At 36.8% G+C, this 19,304-nt stretch overlaps 1 protein-coding gene across 1 annotated transcript in view; it reads left to right on the forward strand.

Moving 5' to 3' along the window:
* Window positions 1-19,304, forward strand: part of LOC308652313 (phospholipid-transporting ATPase ABCA3-like) — a gene marked incomplete at both ends in the record, with an annotated part of 136,600 nt that overhangs the window by 31,370 nt on the left and 85,926 nt on the right. The window contains one exon of the mRNA XM_081300060.1: window positions 7,204-7,333. Within this exon, the coding sequence (XP_081156186.1) occupies window positions 7,204-7,333 (130 nt within the window). The remainder of the gene's footprint in view (window positions 1-7,203; window positions 7,334-19,304) is intronic.

The following is a 19,304-nucleotide window of genomic DNA, read 5'->3' on the forward strand; positions in this document are numbered from 1 at the left end:
AATACACTGGCCTATCACATTCAGAACCTGCTAACCCAAGGGAATAACTTATTGTCTTGGTAAAGGCATATTTCAGGCAATTGTCTGAAGTGAAAACCTTGTAAGAATGAGGTGTTGTCCTCAAGGATGCAGGATACATACTAAAGCAAGTGGCTGTTGTGTGGTGATTTGTCCTCAGCAAGTAGTATACATGATTGGAAACAAAGGAGTAGAAATAGGACTGGACTTATTTACCAGTACTCCCAGTTATACATTTGGAAAATATTTGCATCTGTCATTCAGATTGTGGCCTCTGGGAGATGATTCCCCAGAAGAAGGCGTCCCAAGAGCCCCTTTGAAATATAAACTGATTGCTACCCAACTGCTTTGAACCCTTCGTCCAAGAGACCAGCAGACAAGAGTAATCAGCATTTTGGCAATGAACATTTGACTCTGATTATCAGAAAGTAGGAAAATTTTCACTAAAATAGTGAAAAAGGGAAGAATGTATTTGGCTCCCACATGATGCACTTTTCTGTTCAGACGCCACCCTCTAGACTGAAAGACTTACTCCCTAATTATAGAGAGGCTGTTATGTCACTGATAGCTTCAGCTAACATTTCTCAGCTGTCACCTTTGTTGTGATTTCTGAGACTGAAGAGAGCCACAACAACCAAGTTCATGGTCCTCTTTGGGATACCTAAATCTAATTACCTTTCAACATGGTAGTATTAGGGCCTTGTCCCTCGACTTTGCGGAGATATTGAACCTGAGAATTCCTCCTGGAATCTCCTGAGGCCTTGGAGTAACTGTATTATAGCTTATCTTTACCCTGTGCCTTGTCATTTTCCCAGTCTAGTCATGTGAACACTTCTTTAAAACATTTCTACCTGCTAGAATGGGAGCATAGTTCAGTGGTAGAGTGTGTGCTTAGCATGCACAAAACTATGGGTTCAATTCCCCAATCCCCAGCACTTCCTACATTCTAATTGAGAATTGTTTTGGGGGAACTCAGATGTGCAACAGTAAACTGAGATAAATGAGTCAGATAGTTGAAAAATTAGGGACATGAATTCAAACAGAATTCCAAACCCTGAAATAGAAGGAACAAGTGGAAATTAAAAGTTGGAGTGAAGGAAGAAAATAAAAAGTGTTATATGAAATGAATTTTGAGATGTAACAAATCATGCAGGGGGACTTGGAAGCTACGGAAAAGTTTGGATTTTATTTAATATCAAGTAATGGTCACAAATATATGAAAAAATGTTCAACATCTCTAGCAATTAGGGAAATGCAAATTAAAACTACATTGAGATTTCATCTCACTCCAATGAGAACGGCACTTATCAAGAATATAAATAATAATGTTGATGAGGATGTGGATAAAAAGGTACACTCATACATTGTTAGTAGGACTTGAAATTAGTGCAGCCACTCTGGAAAGCAGTATGAAGATTCCTTAAAAGACTAGGAATGGAGGGGCTGGGTTTGTGGCTCAGTGGTAGAGCACTCATCTAGCACTTGTGAGACTCTGGGTTCAATCCTCAACACAAACATAAAAATAAATAAATAAAATAAAGATATTGTCTCCAACTAAAACTACAAAAGAAAAAATATTTTTTAAAAAGACTAGTAATGTAATCACCTTGCAACCCAGCTACACCACTACTCCAAAAGATTTAAAATTAGGATATTACAGTGATGCAGACATATCAATGTTTATAGCAGTACAATTTACAATAGCCAAGATATGGAGCTAATCTAGGTACCCTACAACAGTTGACTGGTTAAAGAAAATGTGGTATTTATACATAATGGAATATTATTTAGCCATAAGAAAAATGGCATTATGGCATTTGCTGGTAAATTGATGGATCTATCGCTAAGCGAAATAAGCCAATCCCCAAAAGTTAGAGGTTGAATATTTTCTCTGATATGTGGAAGCTAATCCAAAATAAAGGAGGGGGGGGACTAAAAGAGAAGAAAAAACGAAAAGGAGAAGGAATTTCATCAAAACAGAGGAAAGGTCAGTAGAGTAGACCAAGGGGATTAAGGAGGAATAGGGACAGAAATAGGGAATAACAGTGAAATAAATCTTACTGAATGTATGGATGTGGCGCAGTGGGTCCTCGTACTGGGTGTATCACAGGACACTAAAGAAAAAAAGTAAATTTTAAGTGGATTGAAGAAGTGGAGTGGAGTGGAGGGAGGGGAGTGGGGGTGCCACGATGGGGACTACTGGGGACTGAATTGGAGTAGGTTGTATTCATTGTTTTTTTGATTATATCAGGGCATATCTTGGTGTTGTATATAGCTCTAAAAAAGGAATAAATAAAAAGTATATCAAAAAATCACTATAGGCCTTTTGAAGGAGAGGAGTATGATATTGTTTGAAAAGATCACTCCAGCTGCTATAAGGAGTATTATTAGAAGAAGGAAGACAAATTGAAGGCTTTTATCATAGCTCAGGTAAGATATTATGGCAGCATTGACTATGCTGAAGATAGTGGAAGTATAGAGATGCAAAACATAGGTTGGATGTGTGTGATTGAGGGAAAAGAGAATATTAGTGTGCATTTTCATTTTGTGACTTAAAGAAAAGGTCAATTAGTGGAGTAATGTTTGGATATTGGAGACACTAGATGATTCAGGATTTCTTTGGTTTGTTGACTGATCAATTTTTAAACAAGTGTGGGAAATGAGGAGCATGATTTTGAATATAGGAAATTTAATCATTCATCCAAGTAGAGATTTCAATAAGTAATTACACAAGCCTGATGCTTAGGTCTAGGAAGAAGATATGATGAAAACACTTAGCCACCATTTGGAGTGAAAAGTCAAATAGATTTATTTTATTTTCTCTTACACAGGTCTTTGTATTCATTATCAATGGGTTATATTAGAAAGACTATGTCCTTTAATTTTGAATGACATGGGCTTGAATCCCAACTCTTCCTTTAAACTATTTTCACCTCTTTCATTTTTTTATTGGTATATTATAATTATACATTGCTGTGGTTCCAGTCAATTAGTTGCTCAGCTACCTTGTCGCTGGGGGGTAGAGACTCAGAATCAACACACAGACCCTGGGAGCTGGTGAGAGAACTGGCTGGAGACCCACCTCAGGACGTCGTCCAGTAGCTCAGTTTATTTTTAGAATGCATTCAATTGTTATAGGGGGCATGCCCATCAATCATACACAAGCAAGATAGTATCCATAAGCCAATCATCTTATGCCTAATGTAACCACACTATGAGGATGCTCTAAATATTGCTATCATCAGGAAGGGACTTTGTCCCTAGGGGAGGGGATTTCTAAGAAGTTCCATTCCTGAAGCTCCTGGCTATCAGTTTCCTGGTCTGGCAGCTTGGCAATGCTAACCACAAGTGCCAAGGATGTGGTTTCACTAACGGCTCGCTAGAGCAGAGCATCCCATCCTGTAGGCATTCCTATCAGGCCTGAACAAATGTAGATTCTTCAAGCACTCCAAGCTGCTCATAGCTGCTAGCTGCTAGCTGTAAACTGAAAGTTATTCCAATATTACATTATAGTAAAATTTATTATAACCTATTTGTACCTGCACACACAAAAAATATAATTTTATTTCATTCCACAGTACTTCCACCTTTCCCTTCCCTTCCTGCATTCTCTATCCCATTTCTCTGCTTTACTGGCCTTGATAGTTTCTTAATTGGTTCATTATAATTATACCTAAAAGTGGGATTCATTGTGATATATTTGTACATATACATAGCATAATTTGGTCAGTTTCATTTCCTAGTATTTCTGCTGGTCTCCCTTCTGTTTTAATGAGGTCCCTTCTTTATTCCTTTTTTATCTTGATCTTATTCATATAAAAGAAAACATTTGATTCTTGACATTATTTCACTTAGCACTTTGTTTTCTAGTTCCATCTATTTACCAGCTATTTAATGAGATGATGATAATGTTCTTTTTTTTATTATTGGATGTTCACAACATTACAAAGCTCATGACTAATCATATTTCATAGACTAGAATCAATTGGGTTATGAACTCCCATTTTTACCCCAAATACAGATTGCAGAATCACATCTGCTACACATCACATTTTTACATACTGCCATATTAGTGACTGTAGTATTCTGCTACCTTTACTATCCTCTAATATCCCCCCTCCCCTTCCCTCCCATCTTCTCTCTCTACCCCATCTATTGAAATTCATTTCCCTCCATGTTTGTTATCCCATTCCCCTCGTAAACTCTTATATATAATTTTGTATAACAATGAGGGTCTCCCTCCATTTCCATGTGATTTCCCTTTTTTTTTCTCCCTTTCCCTCCCGCCTCATGTCTCTGTTTAATGCTAATCTTTTCTTCCTGCTCAGCCTCACTGTTCTGCTCTTAGTTGCTCTCATTATATCAAAGAAGACATTTGGTATTTGTTTTTTAGGGATTGGCTAGCTTCACTAAGCATAATCTGCTCTAGTGCCATCCATTTCCCTGCAAATTCCGTGATTTTGTCATTTTTTAGTGCTGCGTAATACTCCATGGTATATAAATGCCACATTTTTTTTATCCATTCATCTATTGAAGGGCATCTGGGTTGATTCCACAGTCTAGCAATTGTGAATTGTGCTGCTATGAACATCGATGTGGCAGTATCCCTGTAGTGTGGTCTTTTAAGGTCTTCAGGAAATAGTCTGAGTAGGGCAATAGCAGGGTCAAATGGTGGTTCCATTCCCAGCTTTCCCAGGAATCTCCATACTGCTTTCCAAATTGGCCGCACCCGTTTGCAGTCCCACCAGCAGTGTACAAGAGTACCCTTTTCCCCACATCCTCGCCAGCACTTGTTGTTGTTTGACTTCCTCATGGCTGCCAATCTTACTGGGGTGAGGTGGTATCTTAGGGTGGTTTTGATTTGCATTTCCTTGACTGCTAGAGATGGTGAGCATTTTTTCATGTACTTGTTGATTGTTTGTATGTCCTCCTCTGTGAAGTGTTTGTTCATGTCCTTGGCCCATTTGTTGATTGGGTTGTTTGTTTTCTTATTGTCTAATTTTTTGAGTTCTTTGTATACTCTGGATATTAGGGCTCTATCTGAAGTGTGAGGAGTAAAAATTTGTTCCCAGGATGTAGGCTCCCTATTTACCTCTCTTATTGTTTCTCTTGCTGAGAAAAAACTTTTCAGTTTAAGAAAGTCCCATTTGTTGATTCTTATTATTAACTCTTGTGCTATGGGTGTCCTATTAAGGAATTTTGAGCCCGTCCCCACAATCTGTAGATCGGAGCCGACTTTTTCTTCTATCAGACGGAGAGTCTCTGATTTGATATCTAGCTCCTTTAGATGATAATGTTCTTTATGAATGAATGAAACTCCATCGTGTGTGAGTGTGTGTGTGCGCGTGCGCGTGTGTGTGTATCATGTTTTCTTTATCTGTTGAGAGACACCTAGACACATTACACAATTTGGCTTTTATGAATTGTGCTGCTATAAACATTGGTAAGCATATATTACTGTGCATTGCAGATTTTAATTCTTTTGGATAAGTACTAAGGAGCTAGAATATGGGCTGGGGTTGTAGCCCAATGGTAGAGTACTTGCTTCACATGTGGAAGGCACTGGGTTTGATCCTCAGCACCACATAAAAATAAAGATATCATGTCCATCTACAACTAAAAGATTTTTTTAAATACTAAGGAGCAGAATATCTGAGTTCTGTGATGGTTCCATTCCTAGTCTTTTGACAAATCTCCATAATGATTTTCAGAGTGGTTGTACTAATTTTCAATCCCATCAACAGTACATGGTGTTTTCCCCCCCTCATACTCATGAGTATTTATTATTATTTCTATTCTTTATGGATGCCATTTCAAATGGAGTAAAATGAATTCTCAGTGTAGCTCTGATTTGCATTTACCTGATTGCTAAGGACGTTGCAATGCTTTTTTCATATATTTGTTGGCTATCTGTATTTCTTCTTTTCAGAAATGTCTGTTCATTTACCCACTTATTGATGAGGTTATTTGGGTTTGTTTTGTCTTTGGTAATTTTTAGTTCTTTGTGTATTCTGGATATTTTTGTATTTTTTTTTTCAGAAGAATAGCTGGTAAATATTTTCTCCCACTCTGAGGACTCTCTCTCTTAACGTTCTTCATTGTTTCCTTTACTGAAGCTTTTTAATTTGATAGTATCCCATTTATTGATTCTTGGTTTTAGTTTTAGGAGTTTTTTTTAAGAAAGTCGATACCTTTACCTATTTGTTGGAGTGTTGACCCTATGTTTTCTTACAACAGTTGCAGAGTTTCTGGTCTCATTCCTAGTCTTTGATCTACTTAGAGTTGACTTTTGTTCAGAGTGAGAGATAGAAATTTAGTTTTGTTCTTCTACTATGTATACTGAGTTTTCCTAGTACCATTTGTTTAAAAGTCTCTCTTTCCTCCAGTGTATGTTTTCAGTGCCTTTGTCAAGGATCAGATGAATGTATATGTGTGAATTTGTCTTCTGTTCTATTCCATTGGTCTTCATATCTGTTTTTATGCCAATACCATACATTTTTGTTACTGTAGGTATCTTTAATTTGAGATTGGGTTGTGATGGAGTACTCATCTCATTTTTATTAAATAGTAACAAAAAACTTCTTACAAGTTTATATAGCATTCATGTCTGCTCCAGGTAAGAGAAAATCCACAAACCATCTCTCCTTGAAAGTTTCTATGTTTTATTAAATTTCAGGCCAGTTGTTTGCCTGTAAACCTCACCTCTCTGATGGGTTGGAGAAAAGTTATGGTTTTGTAAATTATTCAGCTTCTACTTGTTGCCATAATGAAAATGATGTTTTTCCAGCTTTTTGCATCCTAAACAGAAGCACTGCTAGTCTACACAAGGGAAAATTTTAGAAAAACATCTATGTGTAGGCTTTTTATTGGCATTTCTCCAAATTAAGGCAAAGAAATGAACTGAAGATGATTGTGGCAACTTATCGACTTTAAGATGGTAATTGAAATAAAGCAGAAACAGATGAAATTTTCAGAGGATATTTGTAGATCTATTGTGAGATTCTGAAATGTATGTTCCTGTAGAAATTTGTTTGTTTTCACAGTTCTATCTTTTTTATACTTTTTTCCTCATAAGATTAGTGATGTGGTCTTATTTTTGTCTATAGATAATTGATATGAGTGCTTGTTCTTCCAAAGCGATTGTGAAAAATATATAATTAGTATTTGTGGGTTTTTCCCCCACAGGTATTCAAAGTGAATCATGCTATCAAAATAGCGATTAAGGACTTGTCTTTGAATTTGTACGAGGGGCAGATCACTGTTCTTCTAGGACATAATGGAGCAGGAAAATCCACTACTCTGTCAATTCTTTCAGGTATGTGTTCAGTTCTCATCAGAAGATGTCTTCACCCAGAAATTGTAAATAAAGCAATGAGGCTTTTGTGTATATTCTTTATGTTAAAGTTTAGTCATTTTAGTGATATATAGTTTAATAAACCACTTCCTTTTTAGGTTTACAAATAATTATGAAAATTACAATGAGAATTTTGAGGGAAAGACATTATATAATGTAGAAATGGTTAATGTACTAAGGAGACATAGCAAATTTTAGTACACATGCATCAAAGAACAGAGCATCAAAATAATTAAAGCAAAAAAACTGACTTAAAAAAAAAGAGTAGACATGTTTACAATTATACTTAGAGACTTCAACACTATTCTTTCAGTACGTGATAGAACCAAAGGGCAGAAAATTAAGGATGTTGGAAAATTAGTAGCACTATTAACCAACATGATCTAATTTGTGTTTATATAAAACTTCATCCTAACAGTTGGGCCTAATTGCTAGGCATAATACCCAATGAGGCAATGAGCTTAATAGATAAGGCAAAGAGACAGCCAAAGAGACCATGCTAAAACTGCTGTAATCCCAAGGTGACTTTATATGAGAAGTGTTTACTTTCCAAAGAGTGGTAACACCAAAGACATTATGCTGCATGGGAAATAGAATTAACCAGAATAATCTAGCAAAGTTACAAAGTAAATGATGACAAAAACCATACCTGATGAAGACTAAGGGGAATTGTATCTACAAAAAATTGCTCAAATATATTACAAAATATCCAGTTTTCCAAAAATGTTTGAGACATGCAAAGAAACAAGTGTGAATAATACTGGGGCAAAAGAACAGACAACAGAAACTTGTTATGAGAAGTTCCAGATTTTAGGTTTAGAAATCAAAATGGTCATAATAATAGTTCAAATAAACCATGATTAAAGAAGTAAAGGTAGAGCATTCAAGATGGAAGGGTAGAGGAAGGCTGTATTCCTAATTCTTCTGTAGCTCAGGATTCAAGCAGTAGGAGTACTGCCTCTTAGCAAGGTGGGTAAAAGGTATTTCAGTAAAATCCAGTATTGGACTTTCAAAGTGTCTTAGAGATTAAGAAATTTGGGTACAATAAACAAGAAAGAATACATTTGAGCTGAGCTGGCAGTGGTGTGCCAGAAGTGGTATTAGTACTGGTTCACCACAGAGGGAGGAAAAACACAGAGAAATGCAGATTTGATATGGAAAAAAACAACATTAGAAAAGCAGCCTGAACTGGTATCATGGATTAAAAAAACAAATCCAACAATATGCTGCCTCCAGGAGACACATCTGATTGGAAAAGACATACACAGGCTGAAGGTGAAAGGATGGGAAAAAATATACCACGCACACGGTCCTGGTAAGCAAGCAGGGGTGGCCATCCTCATATCGAATAAAATCGACTTCAAGACTAAGTTAATCAAAAGGGATAAAGAAGGTCATTATATACTGTTAAAAGGAACCATTCACCAACAAGACATAACAATTATCAATATTTATGCACCAAATAATGGTGCTGCGACATTCATAAAACAAATTCTCCTCAAGTTCAAGAATCAAATAGACCACAACACAATAATTATGGGTGACTTCAACACAACTCTCTCACCACTGGACAGATCCTCCAAACAAAAGTTGAATAAAGAAACTATTGACCTCAATATCACAATCAATAACCTAGACCTAACTGACATATATAGAATATATCAACCATCATCAAATGGATATACTTTTTTCTCAGCAGCACATGGATCCTTCTCAAAAATAGACCATATATTATGCCTTAGGGCAACCCTCAGTAAATATAAAGGGGTGGAGATAATACCATGCATTTTATCTGATCATAATGGAATGAAACTGGAAATCAATGATAAAAGAAGGAAGGAAAAAATCCTACATCACATGGAAAATGAACAATATGTTACTGAATGATTAATGGGTTACAGAAGACATAAAGGAGGAAATCAAAAAATTCTTAGAGATAAATGAAAATACAGACACAACATATTGGAATCTATGGGACACAATGAAAGCAGTTTTAAGAGGAAAATTCATCTCCTGGTGGTCATTCCTCAAAAAAAGAAAAAACCAACAAATAAATGAGCTCACACTTCATCTCAAAGCCCTAGAAAAGGAAGAGCAAAACAACAGCAAATGTAGCAGAAGGCAAGAAATAATTAAAATCAGAGCGGAAATCAATGAAATTGAAACAAAAGAAACTATTGAAAAAATTAACAAAACTAAAAGTTGGTTCTTCAAAAAAATAAATAAGATCGACAGACCTTTAGCCATGCTAACGAAGAGAAGAAGAGAGAGAACTCAAATTACTAACGTACGGGATGAAAAAGGCAATATCACAACAGATGCTACAGAAATACAGAAGACAATTAGAAATTATTTTGAAAACCTATATTCCAATAAAATAGAAGATAGTGAAGACATCGATAAATTTCTTAAGTCATATGATTTGCCCAGACTGAGTCAGGAGGATACACACAATTTGAACAGACCAATATCAATGGATGAAATTGAAGAAGCCATCAAAAGACTACCAACCAAGAAAAGCCCAGGACCGGATGGGTATACAGCGGAGTTTTACAAAACCTTTAAAGAAGAATTAATACCAATACTTTTCAAGTTATTTCAGGAAATAGAAAAAGAGGGAGCTATGCCAAATTCATTCTATGAGGCCAACATCACCCTGATTCCTAAACCAGACAAAGACACCTCAAAGAAAGAAAACTACAGACCAATATCTCTAATGAACCTAGATGCAAAAATCCTCAATAAAATTCTAGCGAATCGAATACAAAAACACATCAAAAAAATTGTGCACCATGATCAAGTAGGATTCATCCCTGGGATGCAAGGATGGTTCAATATACGGAAATCAATAAATGTTATTCACCACATCAATAGACTTAAAGATAAGAACCATATGATCATCTCGATAGATGCAGAGAAAGCATTTGACAAAGTACAGCATCCCTTTATGTTCAAAACATTAGAAAAACTAGGGATAACAGGAACTTACCTTGACATTGTAAAAGCTATCTATGCTAAGCCTCAGGCTAGCATCATTCTGAATGGACAAAAGTTAAAGGCATTCCCTCTAAAATCCAGAACAAGACAGGGATGCCCCCTATAACCACTTCTATTCAATATAGTTCTCGAAACACTGGCCAGAGCAATTAGACAGACGAAAGAAATTAAAGGCATAAAAATTGGAAAAGAAGAACTTAAATTATCACTATTTGCAGATGACATGATTCTATACCTAGAAGACCCAAAAGGGTCTACAAAGAAACTACTAGAACTAATAAATGAATTCAGCAAAATGGCAGGATATAAAATCAACACGCATAAATCAAAGGCATTTCTGTATATCAGCGACAAAACTTCTGAAACGGAAATGAGGAAAAACACTCCATTCACAATATCCTCAAAAAAAAATAAAATACTTGGGAATCAACCTAATAAAAGAGGTGAAAGATTTATACAATGAAAACTACAGAACCCTAAAGAGAGAAGTAGAAGAAGATCTTAGAAGATGGAAAAATATACCCTGTTCATGGATAGGCAGAACTAACATTATCAAAATGGCGATATTACCAAAAGTTCTCTATAGGTTTAATGCAATTCCAATCAAAATCCCAATGGCATTTCTTGTAGAAATAGAGAAAGCAATCATGAAATTCATATGGAAAAATAAAAGACCCAGAATAGCAAAAACAATTCTAAGCAGGAAGTGTGAATCAGGCGGTATAGCGATACCACATTTCAAACTATATTACAGAGCAATAGTGACAAAAACAGCATGGTACTGGTACCAAAACAGGCGGGTGGACCAATGGTATAGAATAGAGGACACAGAGACTAATCCACAAAGTTACAACTATCTTATATTTGATAAAGGGGCTAAAAGCATGCAATGGTGGAAGGATAGCATCTTCAACAAATGGTGTTGGGAAAACTGGAAATCCATATGCAACAAAATGAAACTGAATCCCTTTCTCTCGCCATGCACAAAAGTTAACTCAAAATGGATCAAGGAGCTTGATATCAAATCAGAGACTCTGCGTCTGATAGAAGAAAAAGTTGGCTCTGATCTACATATTGTGGGGTCGGGCTCCAAATTCCTTAATAGGACACCCATAGCACAAGAGTTAATAATAAGAATCAACAAATGGGACTTAATTAAACTTAAAAGTTTTTTCTCAGCAAGAGAAACAATAAGAGAGGTAAACAGGGAGCCTACATCCTGGGAACAAATTTTTACTCCTCACACTTCAGATAGAGCCCTAATATCCAGAGTATACAAAGAACTCAAAAAATTAGACAATAAGATAACAAATAACCCAATCAACAAATGGGCCAAGGACCTGAACAGACACTTCTCAGATGAGTATATACAATCAATCAACAAGTACATGAAAAAAATGCTCACCATCTCTAGCAGTCAGAGAAATGCAAATCAAAACCACCCTAAGATACCATCTCACTCCAGTAAGAATGGCAGCCACTATGAAGTCAAACAACAAGTGCTGGCGAGGATGTGGAGAAAAGGGTACACTTGTACATTGCTGGTGGGACTGCAAATTGGTGCGGCCAATTTGGAAAGCAGTTTGGAGATTCCTGGGAAAGCTGGGAATGGAACCACCATTTGACCCTGCTATTGCCCTTCTCGGACTATTCCCTGAAGACCTTAAAAGAGCATGCTACAGGGATACTGCCACATCGATGTTCATAGCAGCACAATTCACAATAGCTAGACTGTGGAACCAACCCAGATGCCCTTCAATAGATGAATGGATAAAAAAAATGTGGCATCTATACACAATGGAGTACTATGCAGCAATAAAAAATGACAAAATAATAGAATTTGCAGGGAAATGGATGGCACTAGAGCAGATTATGCTTAGTGAAGCTAGCCAATCCCTAAAAAATAAATACCAAATGTCTTCTTTGATATAATGAGAGCAACTATGAACAGAGCAGGGAGGAAGAGTAGGAAGAAAAGATTAACATTAAACAGAGACATGAGACGGGAGGGAAAGGGAAAGAAAAGGGAAATTGCATGGAAATGAAAGGAGACCCTCATTGCTATACAAAATTACATATAAGAGGTTGTGAGGGGAATGGGAAAATAAACAAGGAGAGAAATGAATTACAGTAGATGGGGTAGAGAGAGAAGATGGGAGGGGAGGGGAGGGGGATAGTAGGGGATAGGAAAGGTAGCAGAATACAACAATTACTAATAGGGCATTATGTAAAATTGTGGATGTGTAACCGACATGATTCTGCAATCTGCATTTGGGGTAAAATTGGGGGTTCATAACCCACTTCAATCTAATGTATGAAATATGATATGTCAAGAGCTTTGTAATGTTGTGAACAACCAATAAAAAAAAGATTATTATATCTAAAATATGACTGCATACTCCCTTACGGCAAAAAAACAAAATCAATGTTCCGCTATAAAGCAATTAAATATCCATAGAATTGATTAAAATTTTATTTTTAAAATATCAAGTTAATGTAATTACTTATAAAAAGAATATCTTTATATCTTTGTAATGAAAAGGTAACAGTTAAAATTACATTTTATATTTTAAAAAGTATAAAATAGGGGGTGAGGGAAATCAGAAAACATTGGTTACTTTAAAATAACCAATACACTGGTTAAAATATGAGCTAAGAATTTGAATAAGCTATTTCCCAAAAGAAGCCTAGAGGTCCTTTTCCTCTCTGATAGAAACCACTTTCTCCCTTAAGAGTGTTCCCATTTCATACTCCAGTGACTTCTAATAAACTCATGCCTGTTACAAAAAAAAAAAAAAAAAAAAAAAAAAAAAGCAGCCTGAATTTAGCTGATCCAGAGGCTGCACTGTGCACTGATGCTTGAAAAGCACTGTTTTTCAATGGGCCACAGAGAGCTGAGGTGAGAGCCATCGTGAAGCAGCCACACTGCAGCTGCTGGTGTGGAAGCAGGAGATTGTAGCAAACACTGCCACACTGTCCTTGCAAGTGCCTACCAGGCGGCCTAGGGTGTACCTAACAGGACATGAGTGAAAAAAAGGCACAGTTAAGATTGTATCCAGGGGATTCAAGTCGTGAAAGTGAAGAGGGGACCAATTCACTTCTCTTTTGAGTCTGGTGGCTCATGTGACCAGCAGAAGTGAGCCAGAAGTCTGAACAGGTGGTGTGAACACTCAGGGACTCTGTCTTGTGAGCAGCAAAGTGTATGGAAAATTGGCTCCCCTGCCCCGTGGGAGGAACTCTTTAGGGAGGTTCTTGAGATCCAGACTCCCTTCAGAGATCAGCAACTGCTAGGCCCTAGGGGTATGTTAATCTAATAGACACCACCCAACAAAGTTGCTAAGGCCTGATTAGATCTAAGTCTCACCTGCCAGAAATCACCTCATAGAACTCTGCAGAAGTTTTACCCTGGAAGTGCACAGATCTGGTCTGTATGGACAAAACTCCAACTGACAATACTTCCTAATCCATTCTATCTTATACTGGTGGGAGGAAAGCTGAGACTTATTTCAAACAGCTTCAGTTTTAGGCTGCTCCAATTAGCAGCCGAGAAAACAACACAAAAAGAGGAAGGGGTTCACAACTCCAAACCCCACCCGCTTCAGTATATAGCTCAAGAAGAGTCAGAAGACATTTGGGCATAGACAGTGACTATTTTGACCACTACAGTAGAGATTATTCCTTCATTTTATCATTAAGAATCTTGTGTGTGTGTGTGTGTGTTCATGTGTGTGCGTGCACGAGTGCTGATTGATTCAAGGACATATGCATATTTGTTTCCTTTTTTCTCATTTTTATCATTTTTAAAAATAGTTTTTTAGTTGTAGATTGACACAATATCCTTATTTATTTTTACATGGTGCTAAGGATCAAACCCAATGCCTCACACGTGCAAGGTACATGCCCTACCACTGAGCCACAACCCCAGCCCCTCATTTTTAGCATTTTTTAATGTAGTTATTTTTCCTTGCCTTGTCTTTTAAGGATTAGAGGTTTTTAGTTTAGTTTGCATTGTTTTCATTTGTTTTTGTCTCTTTTCTTCTAACAGCAAAATTCTACTGTTCTCTCTTCTTCTCTCCCTTTACTTTTCTTCTCCTATTTTTTCTCCTCCTTCAGTAACCATCACCTGCTACCTCTCTTCTGTATTCACACTGCTCACTTTTTGAAATTATAAGCTCTTTTCTACCTTCCTAGCATATTTTATTTTCTCCTAATTAACTGTATTTTTACCATTTTTTATAACTAATTGGTTTATATGACTTCTGCCCCCCACTCCTACTAATGTGATTATTACTGCTATGGATGGCATGGTTGGCACCTGTTGTTTGCTTTAAAGCCAGATCTAGCTTATGGTTATTGTTTTTTTCTTTTGACAATTTCTGACCCTACCATTCTGTTTTTATGGTAATTAATGTGTAGATGTCATAGTACGAACTGGGTATGTACTTCAGTGTTGTGTATCATTTGCACCAGCTGTTACTATTGTTTGGCCCTATTCTGTGAGGTTCTGAGAACCTACAGGGACACTACAAGTTCACAAGGTAGAGGCTCTGCTGCTGAAAAACGACCACACACATTGTTCCAAATATAAATTATTGACAGTCTTCAGCTACACTTTAATATAAAGAACAGAAAAGACAAAAACCCAAACTAACAATGAGACTTTGTAAATCCTACCACATTCAAGTTTTGGGGACTAATATACTACACAAAATAGTAGATGCCCATTGTCAAATGCCTTATCTAGTTCATGTTTTTTTAATTGTTGATATCATTAAGAACCCATTACCTTAAAAATGCTGGTGAAGCCAGGCACTATGGTGCACACCTGTAATTCCAGCAGCTTGGGAGGCTGAGGCAGGAGGATCATGAGTTCAAAGCCACCCTCAGCAAAAGTGAGGTGCTATCAACTCAGTGAGACCCTGTCTCTAAATAAAATACAAAAAATAGGTGTGGGAATTTGGGGATCTGTCTCAGTAGTAGTTGAGTGCCCCTGAGTAATCCCCAGTATGCCACCACACCCCCCAAAAATGCTGGTGAAACTAGGAATCAAAGGAACTTACCTTAACATTATAAAGCTTTGACAAGCCCAAAGTCAACATAATGTGGAAGGTATAATTTTTTTTTGAGAGAGAGAATTTTTTTAATATTTATTTTTTTAGTTTTCGATGGACACAGCATCTTTATTTTATTTTTATGTGGTGCTGAGGATTGAACCCAGCACACTGTGCATGCCAGGCGAGCATGTTACTGCTTGAGCCACATCCCCAGCCCAAGTCAGCATAATATGGAATGGAGAAAAACTAAAAGCTTTTCCTGTAAAATCAGGAACAAGACAAGGTTGTCCACTGTCACCACTCCTATTCAATATGGACCTTGAAATGTTAGAGCTATCAGGCAAAAAAGAGAAATCAAAAGGATACAGATGGGGAAAAAATAAGTCAAACTATTTGTGGACAATATAACCCAAAAAACCCCATCAGAAGTCTTCTAGAGTTTATAAATGAGTTCAGGAGAGTATCAGGATACAAAATCAGCTTTCATAAATTAATATTTTTTTTATTTTTACATTTACGTGGTGCTGAGAATAGAACCCAGTTCCTCATGCATGCTAGGTGAGCACTCTACCACTGGGCCACAACCCCAGCCCCATCTTTCATAAATTAATAAAGCTTTCATGTTTTCCAACATTGATTCAGCTAATGAGGGAATTAGGAAAACTCTTCTCATTCAAAATAACTTCAAAAAAATGAAAAAGCTTGATAATTAATCTAAGCAAGGTGGTAAAAGAGCTATATAATGAAAATTATAGAGCACTGAAAAAATAAAGTGAAAATGACCTCTTAGAAGATGGAAAGACTTCCCATGTTCTTTGATAGGCAAAATTATATTGTCAAAATGGCCATACTATCAAAAGCAATATACAGATACAATGCAATTCCCATCAAAAATAGCAATGACATTCTTCACAGAACTAGGAAAAAAACTATTTTTAAATTCATTTGGAAGAATAAAAGACCCATAATAACCATAGCAATGCTAAGCAAGAAAAGTAAAGTAGGAGACATAACAATACCAAATCTGAAATTATACAGTACTAACAAAACAGCATGGTAGTGGCATCAAAATAGATATGAAGAAAACAGAACAGAATAGAAGACACAGAGACAAATTCACAGACCTGATACTTGGAAAAAAGCCAAAAATATATTTTGCAGGAAAGATAGCCTTTTAACAAGTGGTGCTTGGAAAACTGGATTAGCTATATGTAGAAAGATGAAACTAGACCCCTATCTCTCACCCTACACAAAATTCAAATTGGAATGGATCAAAATGGATCAAATTGGAATGGCACACTACTTCACCACCAGACCTGCCTGACCTAGCCAGCTGCTTTGCCACCCAACCCACAGCCCAGCCTGCCCACACTAATCTCCCAAGAAGGGAAATTGGGAAGTCTTAAACCCCAACCTTCAACTTGTGGAGCAACACAATAAAAAGGAAGGACTCAACAACCAATAGCCCATACTCCCACACTTACCTCAAGAAGAAATAAAAATCAGATAGGCACAAACAGTGAAAATATTCACTGACTGACTTTTTTGTCCACTATAGTGGAAATGACTCCTTAATTTCTTAGCATTTCACCAAGATTTTTTCCTTTTTCTGTTGTTGTTTTTGTTTGTTTTTCTATATTGGGGTTTTGTTTTATTTGAATGTGTACTGATGCAAGGACTCCTATACATTTGCTGCTTCTCATTTCTAGCCTTTTTTTTTGTTTGTTTGTTTTTCAAATGTGTCATTTTCCCATGCTCTATATTTTGTGGATTAGAGTTTTTAATTAGCATATGTTGGTTTTTTTATTGGTTGTTCACAACATTACAAAGCTCTTGACATATCATATTTCATACATTAGAATCAAGTGGGTTATGAACTCCCATTTTTACCCCAAATACAGATTGCAGAATCACATCGGTTACACATCCACATTTTTACATACTGCCATATTAGTGACTGTTGTATTCTGCTACCTTTCCTATCCTCTACTATCCCCCCTCCCCTCCCCTCCCATCTTCTCTCTCTACCCCATCTAATGTAATTCATTTCCCTCCTTGTTTATTATCCCATTCCCCTCACAACCTCTTATATGTAATTTTGTATAACAATGAGGGTCTCCCTCCATTTCCATGCAATTTCCCTTTTTTCTCCCTTTCCCTCCCACCTCATGTCTCTGTTTAATGTTAATCTTTTCTTCCTGCTCTTCCTCCCTTCTCTGTTCTTAGTTGCTCTCATTATATCAAAAAAGACATGTCGTATTTGTCTTTTAGGGATTGGCTAGCTTCACTAAGCATAATCTGCTCTAGTGCCATCCATTTCCCTGCAAATTCCATGATTTTGTCATTTTTTAGTGCTGTGTAATACTCCATGGTGTATAAATGCCACATTTTTTTTTATCCATTCATCTATTGAAGGGCATCTGGGTTGATTCCACAGTCTAGCAATTGTGAATTGTGCTGCTATGAACATCGATGTGGCAGTATCCCTGTAGTGCGCTCTTTTAAGGTCTTCAGGGAATAGTCCGAGAAGGGCAATAGCAGGGTCAAATGGTGGTTCCATTCCCAGCTTTCCCAGGAATCTCCATACTGCTGTCCAAATTGGCCGCATCCGTTTCCAGTCCCACCAGCAATGTACAAGAGTACCCTTTTCCCCACATCCTCGCCAGCACTCATTGTGGTTTGACTTCATAATGGCTGCCAATCTTACTGGGGTGAGATAGTATCTTAGGGTGGTTTTGATTTGCATTTCCCTGACTGCTAGAGATGGTGAGCATTTTTTCATGTACTTGTTGATTGATTGTATGTCCTCCTCTGTGAAGTGTTTGTTCATGTCCTTGGCCCATTTGTTGATTGGGTTATTTGTTATCTTATTGTCTAATTTTTTGAGTTCTTTGTATACTCTGGATATTAGGGCTCTATCTGAAGTGTGAGGAGTAAAAATTTGTTTCCATGATGTAGGCTCCCTATTTACCTCTCTTATTGTTTCTCTTGCTGATAAAAAACTTTTCAGTTTAAGAAAGTCCCATTTATTGATTCTAGTTATTAACTCTTGTGCTATGGGGGTCCTATTAAGGAATTTGGAGCCCGACCCCACAATATATAGATGGGAGCCAACTTTTTCTTCTATCAGACGCAGAGTCTCTGATTTGATATCTAGCTCCTTGATCCACTTTGAGTTAACTTTTGTGCATGGCGAGAGGAGGGGATTCAGTTTCATTTTGTTGCATATGGATTTCCAGTTTTCCCAACACCATTTGTTGAAGATGCTATCCTTCCTCCATTGCATGCTTTTAGCTCCTTTATCAAATATAAGATAGTTGTAGCTTTGTGGATTAGTCTCTGTGTCCTCTATTCTGTACCATTGGTCCAGCCACCTGTTTTGGTATCAGTACCATGCTGTTTTTGTTACTATTGCTCTGTAGTATAGTTTGAAGCCTGGTATCACTATACCGCCTGATTCACACTTCCTGCTTAGCATTGTTTTTGCTATTCTGGGTCTTTTATTTTTCCATATGAATTTCATGATTGCTTTCTCTATTTCTCCAAGAAATGCCGTTGGGATTTTGATTGGCATTGCATTAAACCTATAGAGAACTTTTGGTAATATCGCTATTTTGATAATGTTAGTTCTGCCTATCCATGAACAGGGTATATTTTTCCATCTTCTAAGATCTTTTTCTATTTCTCTCTTTAGGGTTCTGTAGTTTTCATTGTATAAGTCTTTCACCTCTTTTGTTAGGTTGATTCCCAAGTATTTTATTTTATTTTTTTGAGGATATTGTGAATGGAGTGCTTTTCCTCATTTCCGTTTCAGAAGTTTTGTCGCTGATATACAGAAATGCCTTTGATTTATGTGTGTTGATTTTATATCCTGCCATTTT

The sequence above is a fragment of the Spermophilus citellus genome, assembly GCF_964194105.1.
Source record: "Spermophilus citellus genome assembly, chromosome: 6".
NCBI lineage: Eukaryota > Metazoa > Chordata > Mammalia > Rodentia > Sciuridae > Spermophilus > Spermophilus citellus.